This window comes from Salvelinus fontinalis, unplaced genomic scaffold (genome assembly GCF_029448725.1).
Source record: "Salvelinus fontinalis isolate EN_2023a unplaced genomic scaffold, ASM2944872v1 scaffold_0054, whole genome shotgun sequence".
Lineage (NCBI taxonomy): Eukaryota > Metazoa > Chordata > Actinopteri > Salmoniformes > Salmonidae > Salvelinus > Salvelinus fontinalis.
The window spans coordinates 181,975-194,891 of record NW_026600263.1 but is presented as its reverse complement, the minus strand read 5'-3'; the positions used below and the strand labels follow the sequence as shown (position 1 = coordinate 194,891).

The 12,917-nt window shown below is 44.8% G+C and overlaps 1 protein-coding gene across 7 annotated transcripts in view; it reads left to right on the top strand.

Moving 5' to 3' along the window:
* Window positions 1–12,917, top strand: part of plod3 (procollagen-lysine, 2-oxoglutarate 5-dioxygenase 3) — a gene marked incomplete at its 5' end in the record, with an annotated part of 109,785 nt that overhangs the window by 77,870 nt on the left and 18,998 nt on the right. For all 7 annotated transcript variants that reach the window (XR_008757634.1, XR_008757632.1, XR_008757635.1 and 4 more), the window contains 4 exon segments: window positions 184–325; window positions 4,570–4,683; window positions 8,554–8,730; window positions 9,580–9,726. Coding sequence is in view for 1 of the 7 variants with exons in the window: in XM_055911181.1 (XP_055767156.1) it covers window positions 184–325; window positions 4,570–4,683; window positions 8,554–8,730; window positions 9,580–9,726 (580 nt within the window).

Below are 12,917 nucleotides of genomic sequence, written 5' to 3'. Positions count from 1 at the left end.
CAACTAACTTTATATTTTCTATATGTTAACCCTATATATTATATATGTTATCTATATAACCCTATATATTATATATGTTATCTATATAACCCTATATATTATATATGTTATCTATATAACTCTGTATATTCTGGATGTTCTCTATATAAGCCTATATATTCTATATGTTCTCTATCTCTGTAGTGGACTATGGAACGTTCCCTATATAACCCAGGTCTACATGATAAAGGGGTCAGTCTTGAGAGGTAGACTGTCTCAGATCAGTCTGTACAGCCAGGAGGGGATGGACCCTGATATGGTGTTCTGCAGGGCCGTACGAGACCAGGTATATATTATATATGTAATGTTATATATGATATATTATGATATGGACCCTGATATGGTGTCTGCAAGGCTGGGAGATACCATTTGTTTATATATACAGTACCAGTCAAAAGTTTGGGCACACCTACTCATTCAAGGATTTTTCTTTATTTTTACTGTTTTCTACATTGTAAAAAAAAAAGGGAAAACATTAAAGCTATGAAATAACACATGGAATCATGTAGTAACCAAAAAAGTGTTAAACAAATCAAAATATATTTTAGATTTTAGATTCTTCAAAGTAGCCATCCTTTGCCTTGATGACAGCTTTGCACACTCAGTAACAGAAAGGTTGCTAGATCGAATCCCCTGACAAGGTAAAAATCTAACCCACTGTTCCTAGGCTGTCATTGAAAATAGAATTTGTTCTTAACTGACTTGCCGAGTTAAATAAAGGTAAATATATATATATATATATATATATATATATATATATATATATATATATATATATATATATATATATATATAAATTAAATGCATTCCAGGTGACTAACTCGTGAAGCTGGTTGAGAGAATGCCAAGAGTGTGCAAAGCTGTCGTCAAGGGAAAGATGTGGCTACTTTGAAGAATCTCAATTATGACAAGAATAAATGGGCAAATATTGACCCAGAAAGACTCACAGCTCTTAGAGACTCACAGCTCTTAGAGACCCAGAAAGACTCACAGCTCTTAGAGACTTACCCAGAAAGACTCACAGCTCTTAGAGACCCAGAAAGACGCACAGCTCTTAGAGACCCAGGAAGACTCACAGCTCTTAGAGACCCAGAAAGACTCACAGCTCTTAGAGACCCAGTAAGACTCACAGCTCTTAGAGACCCAGGGAGACTCACAGCTCCTAGAGACCCAGGAAGACTCACAGCTCTTAGAGACCCAGAAAGACTCACAGCTCTTAGAGACCCAGAAAGACTCACAGCTCTTAGAGACCCAGAAAGACTCACAGCTCTTAGAGACCCAGAAAGACTCACAGCTCTTAGAGACCCAGAAAGACTCACAGCTCTTAGAGACCCAGAAAGACTCACAGCTCTTAGAGACCCAGAAAGACTCACAGCTCTTAGAGACCCAGAAAGACTCACAGCTCTTAGAGACCCAGAAAGACTCACAGCTCTTAGAGACCCAGAAAGACTCACAGCTCTTAGAGACCCAGAAAGACTCACAGCTCTTAGAGACCCAGAAAGACTCACAGCTCTTAGAGACCCAGAAAGACTCACAGCTTTTAGAGACCCAGTAAGACTCACAGCTCTTAGAGACCCAGTAAGACTCACAGCTCTTAGAGACCCAGAAAGACTCACAGCTCTTAGATACCCAGTAAGACTCACAGCTCTTAGATACCCAGTAAGACTCACAGCTCTTAGAGACCCAGTAAGACTCACAGCTCTTAGAGACCCAGTAAGACTCACAGCTCTTAGAGACCCAGAAAGACTCACAGCTCTTAGAGCCCCAGAAAGACTCACAGCTCTTAGAGACCCAGAGAGACTCACAGCTCTTAGAGACCCAGTAAGACTCACAGCTCTTAGAGACCCAGAAAGACTCACAGCTCTTAGAGACCCAGTAAGACTCACAGCTCTTAGAGACCCAGTAAGACTCACAACTCTTAGAGACCCAGTAAGACTCACAGCTCTTAGAGACCCAGAAAGACTCACAGCTCTTAGAGACCCAGTAAGACTCACAGCTCACAGCTCTTAGAGACCCAGTAAGACTCACAGCTCTTAGAGACCCAGAAAGACTCACAGCTCTTAGAGACCCAGTAAGACTCACAGCTCTTAGAGACCCAGGTAGACTCACAGCTCTTAGAGACCCAGTAAGACTCACAGCTCACAGCTCTTAGAGACCCAGTAAGACTCACAGCTCTTAGAGACCCAGAAAGACTCACAGCTCTTAGAGACCCAGTAAGACTCACAGCTCTTAGAGACCCAGGTAGACTCACAGCTCTTAGAGACCCAGTAAGACTCACAGCTCCTAGAGACCCAGAAAGACTCACAGCTCTTAGAGACCCAGAAAGACTCACAGCTCTTAGAGACCCAGAAAGACTCACAGCTCTTAGAGACCCAGAAAGACTCACAGCTCTTAGAGACCCAGAAAGACTCACAGCTCTTAGAGACCCAGAAAGACTCACAGCTCTTAGAGACCCAGTAAGACTCACAGCTCTTAGAGACCCAGGAAGACTCACAGCTCTTAGAGACCCAGTAAGACTCACAGCTCTTAGAGACCCAGAGAGAGACACAGCTCTTAGAGACCCAGAAAGACTCACAGCTCTTAGATACCCAGTAAGACTCACAGCTCTTAGAGACCCAGTAAGACTCACAGCTCTTAGAGACCCAGAAAGACTCACAGCTCTTAGAGCCCCAGAAAGACTCACAGCTCTTAGAGCCCCAGAAAGACTCACAGCTCTTAGAGACCCAGAGAGACTCACAGCTCTTAGAGACCCAGAAAGACTCACAGCTCTTAGAGACCCAGAAAGACTCACAGCTCTTAGAGACCCAGTAAGACTCACAACTCTTAGAGACCCAGTAAGACTCACAGCTCTTAGAGACCCAGAAAGACTCACAGCTCTTAGAGACCCAGTAAGACTCACAGCTCACAGCTCTTAGAGACCCAGACAGTAAGACTCACAGCTCTTAGAGACCCAGACAGTAAGACTCACAGCTCTTAGAGACCCAGACAGTAAGACTCACAGCTCTTAGAGACCCAGACAGTAAGACTCACAGCTCTTAGAGACCCAGTAAGACTCACAGCTCTTAGAGACCCAGAAAGACTCACAGCTCTTAGAGACCCAGGAAGACTCACAGCTCTTAGAGACCCAGAAAGACTCACAGCTCTTAGAGACCCAGTAAGACTCACAGCTCTTAGAGACCCAGAAAGACTCACAGCTCTTAGAGACCCAGAAAGACTCACAGCTCTTAGAGACCCAGGAAGACTCACAGCTCTTAGAGACCCAGTAAGACTCACAGCTCTTAGAGACCCAGAAAGACTCACAGCTCTTAGAGACCCAGAGAGACTCACAGCTCTTAGAGACCCAGTAAGACTCACAGCTCTTAGAGACCCAGAAAGACTCACAGCTCTTAGAGACCCAGAAAGACTCACAGCTCTTAGAGACCCAGTAAGACTCACAGCTCTTAGAGACCCAGAAAGACTCACAGCTCTTAGAGACCCAGTAAGACTCACAGCTCACAGCTCTTAGAGACCCAGACAGTAAGACTCACAGCTCTTAGAGACCCAGACAGTAAGACTCACAGCTCTTAGAGACCCAGACAGTAAGACTCACAGCTCTTAGAGACCCAGTAAGACACACAGCTCTTAGAGACCCAGAAAGACTCACAGCTCTTAGAGACCCAGGAAGACTCACAGCTCTTAGAGACCCAGAAAGACTCACAGCTCTTAGAGACCCAGTAAGACTCACAGCTCTTAGAGACCCAGAAAGACTCACAGCTCTTAGAGACCCAGGAAGACTCACAGCTCTTAGAGACCCAGTAAGACTCACAGCTCTTAGAGACCCAGAAAGACTCACAGCTCTTAGAGACTCACAGCTCTTAGAGACTCACAGCTCTTAGAGACCCAGAAAGACACACAGCTCTTAGAGACACACAGCTCTTAGAGACCCAGAAAGACACACAGCTCTTAGAGACCCAGAAAGACACACAGCTCTTAGAGACTCACAGCTCTTAGAGACTCACAGCTCTTAGAGACTCAGAAAGACTCACAGCTCTTAGAGACCCAGAAAGACTCACAGCTCTTAGAGACCCAGAAAGACTCACAGCTCTTAGAGACCCAGAAAGACTCACAGCTCTTAGAGACCCAGAAAGACTCACAGCTCTTAGAGACCCAGAAAGACTCACAGCTCTTAGAGACCCAGAAAGACTCACAGCTCTTAGAGACCCAGAAAGACTCACAGCTCTTAGAGACCCAGAAAGACTCACAGCTCTTAGAGACCCAGAAAGACTTTCTTCCACTTGGATATTCCAGAATGTTTCGTGTCGATCATTGACACAAAATGACAATTCAATCATTTTTAAACCCACTTTGTAACACAGAAGAGTGGAGGGGTGTGAGTGCTTTCTGAAGGCCCTGTTCATCACTGTATATATGTTATATCTTATCTTATATATGTATATATGTATATATTTCCTGTTACAGGGAGTGTTGTGAGTGCTTTCTGAAGGCCCTGTTCATCACTGTATATATGAATGTCTATATTTCCTGTTCCAGGGAGTGTTTATGTTTGTGTCTAATCGGGATGAGTTTGGTCGTCTGGTCTCCTCCTCCAACTACAACACCAGCAGACTACATCCTGACATGTGGCAGATCTTTGACAACCCTCTGGTGAGAACACACACACACACCATCTCACACACCATCTCACACACTCTCACACACACCATCTCACACACCATCTCACACACCATCTCACACACTCTCACACACACACACACACACACACACACCATCTCACACACTCTCACACACACACCATCGCACACACACACACACCATCTCACACACACACACACACACTCTCAATCACTCACACTCACACACACACACACACACGCACACACACACGCACAATATATATATTATATATGTTGTAGGACTGGAAGGAGAAGTATATTCATGATAATATATGTTATATATATATTATATATATGTTGTATATATGTTGTAGGACTGGAAGGAGAAGTATATTCATGATAATATATGTTATATATATGTTATATATATGTTGTATATATGTTTTAGGACTGGAAGGAGAAGTATATCCATGATAATATATGTTATATATATATTATATATATGTTGTATATATGTTGTAGGACTGGAAGGAGAAGTATATCCATGATAATATATGTTATATATATATTATATATATGTTGTATATATGTTTTAGGACTGGAAGGAGAAGTATATCCATGATAATATATGTTATATATATATTATATATATGTTGTATATATGTTTTAGGACTGGAAGGAGAAGTATATCCATGATAATATATGTTATATATATATTATATATATGTTGTATATATGTTTTAGGACTGGAAGGAGAAGTACATCCATGATAATATATGTTATATATATGTTGTACAGTAATCCCTCGTTTATCGCGGGGGTTACGTTCCGAAAATGACCCGCGATAAGTGAAATCCGCGAAATAGAAAACTTTTTTTTTTTTTACAATTAGCAACTATTACATGTATACAAATACAGTGACTCACGTGTAGGCCGTTTCACTGCTCTTCAGACTGGGCCGCTGCATCCTGACTGCGCTCTGCAGTGTTCTCTTCTTCTGAAGCCCGCGGTGCAGGTGTGTTTGTTCGGGAGAAGAACATAGTGATAGGCAGCTGTTGTCGCTCTTTTTTCTTCTTTGCAAAAAGATCCTTGTACACCGACATGCCACCATCGATTACGTTGGAGAACTGTAATAAACGGCTCATCAAAGGGTCCCATTCCTCAGCTACTCGCTTAAGTTCAGTGGCCATTCGCACCATGGTTGCTAAGCGACCAAGCGTTAGTCCTTCCTCCTCATCTCTCGTGTCCAATTCGTAGCATGTTTTGATACAAGAAGCGGGAGTGAGTTTTTAGCGAATCAGAATGCAGAGCACAATGCACCAAAAAAAAATAAAAAATGCATTATGAAAATCCGCGAAATAGCGAATCCGCGATAAGTGAACCGCGAAGTGGCGAGGGATCACTGTATATATGTTGTATATATGTTATATATATGTTGTAGGACTGGAAGGAGAAGTATATCCATGATAATATATGTTATATATATGTTGTAGGACTGGAAGGAGAAGTATATCCATGATAATATATGATGATATATGTTATATATATGTTGTATATATGTTATATATATGTTGTAGGACTGGAAGGAGAAGTACATCCATGATAATATATGTTATATATATGTTGTAGGACTGGAAGGAGAAGTATATCCATGATAATATATGATAATATATATTATATAAATGTTGTATATATGTTATATATATGTTGTAGGACTGGAAGGAGAAGTATATCATGATAATATGTTATATATATATGTTATATATATGTTGTATATATGTTGTAGGACTGGAAGGAGAAGTATATCCATGATAATATGTTATATATATGTTATATATATGTTGTATATATGTTGTAGGACTGGAAGGAGAAGTATAACCATGATAATATATGTTGTATATATGTTGTATACATGTTGTAGGACTGGAAGGAGAAGTAAATCCATGATAATATATGTTATATATATGTTGTATATATGTTTTAGGACTGGAAGGAGAAGTATATCCATGATAATATATGTTATATATATGTTGTATATATGTTGTAGGACTGGAAGGAGAAGTATATCCATGATAATATATGTTATATATATGTTGTATATATGTTGTACATATGTTGTAGGACTGGAAGCAGAAGTATATCCATGATAATATGTTATATATATGTTATATATATGTTGTATATATTTTAGAGTGGTCTGTTATTGTCGCAATTTTACATTTGAGTCATTTAGCAGACACTCTTATCCAGAGTGACTTACAGTAGTGAGTGCATACATTTTCATATGTTCGTTCCCAGCACAAGGTTCACCTGTCGTAATAATCATGCCGTTTAATCAGCTTCTTGATATGCCACACCTGTCAGGTGGATTGATTATCTTGGCAAAGGAGAAATGCTCACTAACAGGGATGTAAACAAATTTGTGCACAAATTTTGACAAATAATCTTTTTGTGCATATGGAACATTTCAAGGATCTTTTATTTCAGGTCATGAAACATGGGACCAACACTTTACATGTTGCGGTTATATTTTTATTCAGTATACAGTACCAGTCAAAAGTTTGGACACACCTACTCATTCAAGGGTTTTTCTTTATTTCACTATTTTCTACATTGTAGAATAATAGTGACGACATCAAAACTATGAAATAACACATATGGAATCATGTAGTAACCAATAAAAAGTGTTAAACAAATCAAAATATATTTTATATTTCAAAGTGGCCACCCTTTGCCTCAATGACAGCTTTGCACACTCTTGGCATTCTCTCAACCAGCTTCATCTGGAATGCTTTTCCAACAGTCTTGAAGGAGTTCCCACATATGCTGAACACTTGTTGGCAGCTTTTCCGTCACTCTGCGGTCCAAATCATCCCAAACCATCTCAAATGTGTTGTAGGACTGGAAGGAGAAGTAAATCCATGATAATATATGTTATATATATGTTGTATATATGTTGTATATATGTTGTATATATGTTTTAGTACTGGAAGGAGAAGTATATCCATGATAATATATGTTATATATATATGTTATATATATGTTGTATATATGTTTTAGGACTGGAAGCAGAAGTATATCCATGATAATATGTTATATATATGTTATATATATGTTGTATATATGTTGTATATATGTTATGTATATATGTTATATATATATGTTGTATATATGTTGTAGGACTGGAAGCAGAAGTATATCCATGATAATATGTTATATATATGTTATATATATGTTGTATATATGTTGTATATATGTTATGTATATATGTTATATATATATGTTGTGTATATATGTTGTATATATGTTGTATATATGTTGTATATATGTTGTATATATGTTGTATATATGTTATGTATATATGTTATGTATATATGTTATGTATATATGTTATGTATATATGTTATGTATATATGTTATGTATATATGTTATATATATATGTTATATATATATATGTTATGTATATATGTTGTATATATGGTGTATATATGTTGTATATATGGTGTATATATGTTGTATATATGTTTTAGGACTGGAAGGAGAAGTATATCCATGATAATATATGTTGTATATATGTTATATATATGTTGTATATATGTTTTAGGACTGGAAGGAGAAGTATATCCATGATAATATATGTTGTATATATGTTATATATATGTTGTATATATGTTTTAGGACTGGAAGGAGAAGTATATCCATGATAATATATGTTGTATATATGTTATATATATGTTGTATATATGTTTTAGGACTGGAAGGAGAAGTATATCCATGATAATATATGTTGTATATATGTTATATATATGTTGTATATATGTTTTAGGACTGGAAGGAGAAGTATATCCATGATAATATATGTTATATCTATGTTGTATATATGTTGTATATATGTTTTAGGACTGGAAGGAGAAGTATATCCATGAAAACTACTCTATGATCTTTGAAGCCAACCAGACCATCGTGGAGCAGCCGTGTCCTGATGTGTACTGGTTCCCATCCTTTACAGACAGGATGTGTGATGATCTGGTGGAAACCATGGAGGACCTTGGAGAATGGAGCGGGGGGAGACATACGGTGAGGGGGAGAGGAGGAGGGGGAGGGAGAGGAGGAGGGGGAGGGAGAGGAGGAGGGGGAGGGAGAGGAGGAGGGGGAGGGAGAGGAGGAGGAGGAGGAGGGAGAGGTGGAGGAGGAGGAGGTCTGGTGGAAACCATGGAAGACCTTGGAGAATGGAGCGGGGGAAGACATACGGTGAGGGGGGGGAGGGGGAGGGAGAGGAGGTGGGGGAGGAGAGAGGAGGGAGAGGAGGAGGAGGAGGGAGAGGAGGAGGGGGAGGGAGAGGAGGAGGAGGTCTGGTGGAAACCATGGAAGACCTTGGAGAATGGAGCGGGGGAAGACATACGGTGAGGGAGAGGAGGAGGGGGAGGGGGAGGAGGAGGAGGGGGAGGGGGAGGTGGAGGAGGAGGAGGTCTGGTGGAAACCATGGAAGACCTTGGAGAATGGAGCGGGGGAAGACATACGGTGAGGGGGAGGGAGAGGAGGAGGAGGAGGAGGGAGAGGTGGAGGAGGAGGAGGTCAATCAATCAATCAATTTTATTTTATATAGCCCTTCGTACATCAGATAATATCTCGAAGTGCTGTACAGAAACCCAGCCTAAAACCCCAAACAGCTAGAATGCAGGTGTAGAAGCACGAGGAGGTCTGGTGGAAACCATGGAAGACCTTGGAGAATGGAGCGGGGGGAGACATACGGTGAGGAAGGGGAGGAGGAGGGAGAGGAGGGGGAGGAGGAGGTGGGGGAGGACATACGGTGAGGGGGGGGGGGGGAGGGAGAGGTGGGGGAGGAGGAGGAAGACCTATGAGAGGGAGAGAGAGTGTCTGTGACGACTATGTCTCTGGTCAACTGTTTTCTTCTGTGTGTTCCAGGATGAGCGTCTTGCAGGCGGCTACGAGAACGTCCCTACTGTAGATATTCATATGAACCAGATTGGCTTCGAGAAGGAGTGGCTCAAGTTCCTGAAAGAGTACATCAGTCCTGTCACTGAGAAACTCTACCCAGGGTACTTCCCCAAGGTACACCCAATCACACACCTGTATCTGAATCAACAAATCACATTGCAGTAAAGAGGACTTGTTTTTCCTTTAAAATGTAGGAGTCTTGCGATGCCCTTAGACATATCCTCAGTAATGACTCATGCCTTGCTCTCCTGTGGTACTGCTCCACCAGGGCCTCGTACTTTGCCCTCTTTCTTTCGTTGGCCTCCTCAAATGTGCTACTTACCCAGGTTGACTTTCAGCTCCCAGTCTTCAGCTGTTGTGAGAAGACTTGTGGAGGTTCTGGTAGGTGGTGTTGGCTTTCAGCTCCCAGTCTTCAGCTGTTGTGAGAAGACTGGCGGAGGTTCTGGTAGGTGGTGTTGACTTTCCCCTGGCTCTGACAAATGCAATGGCCTGCTTTGATTTGCTGTTTCCATGGTATCCACAATGGCTTTAGGCACCTGGTCGTGGCACCAGCGGTAGCGGCTCTCACCTGGTCGTGGCACGAGCGGTAGCGACTCTCACCTGGTCGTGGCACCAGCGGTAGCGACTCTCACCTGGTCGTGCACCAGCGGTAGCGACTCTCACCTGGTCGTGGCACCAGCGGTAGGTAGCGACTCTCACCTGGTCGTGGCACCAGCGGTAGGTAGCGACTCTCACCTGGTCGTGGCACCAGCGGTAGGTAGCGACTCTCACCTGGTCGTGGCACCAGCGGTAGCGACTCTCACCTGGTCGTGGCACCAGCGGTAGGTAGCGGCTCTCACCTGGTCGTGCACCAGCGGTAGCGACTCTCACCTGGTCGTGGCACCAGCGGTAGCGACTCTCACCTGGTCGTGGCACCAGCGGTAGCGACTCTCACCTGGTCGTGGCACCAGCGGTAGCGACTCTCACCTGGTCGTGCACCAGCGGTAGCGACTCTCACCTGGTCGTGGCACCAGCGGTAGGTAGCGACTCTCACCTGGTCGTGACACCGGCGGTAGCGACTCACCTGGTCGTGGCACCGGCGGTAGCGACTCACCTGGTCGTGACACCGGCGGTAGCGACTCACCTGGTCGTGGCACCGGCGGTAGCGACTCACCTGGTCGTGGCACCGGCGGTAGCGACTCACCTGGTCGTGGCACCGGCGGTAGCGACTCACCTGGTCGTGACACCGGCGGTAGCGACTCACCTGGTCGTGACACCGGCGGTAGCGACTCACCTGGTCGTGACACCGGCGGTAGCGACTCTCACCTGGTCGTGGCACCGGCTTACCATGAATTCATCATTCAGGCAACTGATAGGTAGCTTCAGTTTGTTCTTCTGACAGGGCGATGCTGCTGACAGGGGGACGCTGCTGACAGGGGGACGCTGCTGACAGGGGGACGCTGCTGACAGGGGGACGCTGCTGACAGGGGGACGCTTCTGACAGGGGACGCTGATGACAGGGGGACGCTGCTGACAGGGGGACGCTGCTGACAGGGGGACGCTGCTGACAGGGGGACGCTGATGACAGGGGGACGCTGCTGACAGGGGGACGCTGCTGACAGGGGGACGCTGCTGACAGGGGGACGCTGCTGACAGGGGGACGCTGCTGACAGGGGGACGCTGCTGACAGGGGGACGCTGCTGACAGGGGGACGCTGCTGAGCTGCTGACAGGGGGACGCTGCTGACAGGGGGACGCTGCTGACAGGGGGACGCTGCTGACAGGGCGACGCTGCTGACAGGGCGACGCTGCTGACAGGGCGACGCTGCTGACAGGGGGACGCTGCTGACAGGGGGACGCTGCTGACAGGGGGACGCTGCTGACAGGGGGACGCTGCTGACAGGGGGACGCTGCTGACAGGGCGACGCTGCTGACAGGGCGACGCTGCTGAGCTGCTGACAGGGGGACGCTGTTGACAGGGCGATGCTGCTGAGGTATTCCCAGCCATTTTCTGAGGTATCTGTTGACCCTTCTCTGGACTGTAGAGATCAGGGCCTCGTAGGATTCAGAGAATCTGTGGGAAGACACCATTTTGGTATATCCAGGCCTTGACCTTGCCAGGTGAACCTGAGTTGTCCACTGCAGCCAACCACACTACCAGCTCCTGGTTGGTTGTCTTGATGAATGCTGTCCAACCACACTGCCAGCTCCTGGTTGGTTGTCTTGATGAATGCTGTCCAACCACACTACCAGCTCCTGGTTGGTTGTCTTGATGAATGCTGTCCAACCACACTGCCAGCTCCTGGTTGGTTGTCTTGATGAATGCTGTCCAACCACACTGCCAGCTCCTGGTTGGTTGTCTTGATGAATGCTGTCCAACCACACTGCCAGCTCCTGGTTGGTTGTCTTGATGAATGCTGTCCAACCACACTGCCAGCTCCTGGTTGGTTGTCTTGATGAATGCTGTCCAACCACACTGCCAGCTCCTGGTTGGTTGTCTTGATGAATGCTGTCCAACCACACTGCCAGCTCCTGGTTGGTTGTCTTGATGAATGCTGTCCAACCACACTGCCAGCTCCTGGTTGGTTGTCTTGATGAATGCTGTCCAACCACACTGCCAGCTCCTGGTTGGTTGTCTTGATGAATGCTGTCCAACCACACTGCCAGCTCCTGGTTGGTTGTCTTGATGAATGCTGTCCAACCACACTGCCAGCTCCTGGTTGGTTGTCTTGATGAATGCTGTCCAACCACACTGCCAGCTCCTGGTTGGTTGTCTTGATGAATGCTGTCCAACCACACTGCCAGCTCCTGGTTGGTTGTCTTGATGAATGCTGTCCAACCACACTGCCAGCTCCTGGTTGGTTGTCTTGATGAATGCTGTCCAACCACACTGCCAGCTCCTGGTTGGTTGTCTTGATGAATGCTGTCCAACCACACTGCCAGCTCCTGGTTGGTTGTCTTGATGAATGCTGTCCAACCACACTGCCAGCTCCTGGTTGGTTGTCTTGATGAATGCTGTCCAACCACACTGCCAGCTCCTGGTTGGTTGTCTTGATGAATGCTGTCCAACCACACTGCCAGCTCCTGGTTGGTTGTCTTGATGAATGCTGTCCAACCACACTGCCAGCTCCTGGTTGGTTGTCTTGATGAATGCTGTCCAACCACACTGCCAGCTCCTGGTTGGTTGTCTTGATGAATGCTGTCCAACCACACTGCCAGCTCCTGGTTGGTTGTCTTGATGAATGCTGTCCAACCACACTGCCAGCTCCTGGTTGGTTGTCTTGATGAATGCTGTCCAACCACACTGCCAGCTCCTGGTTGGTTGTC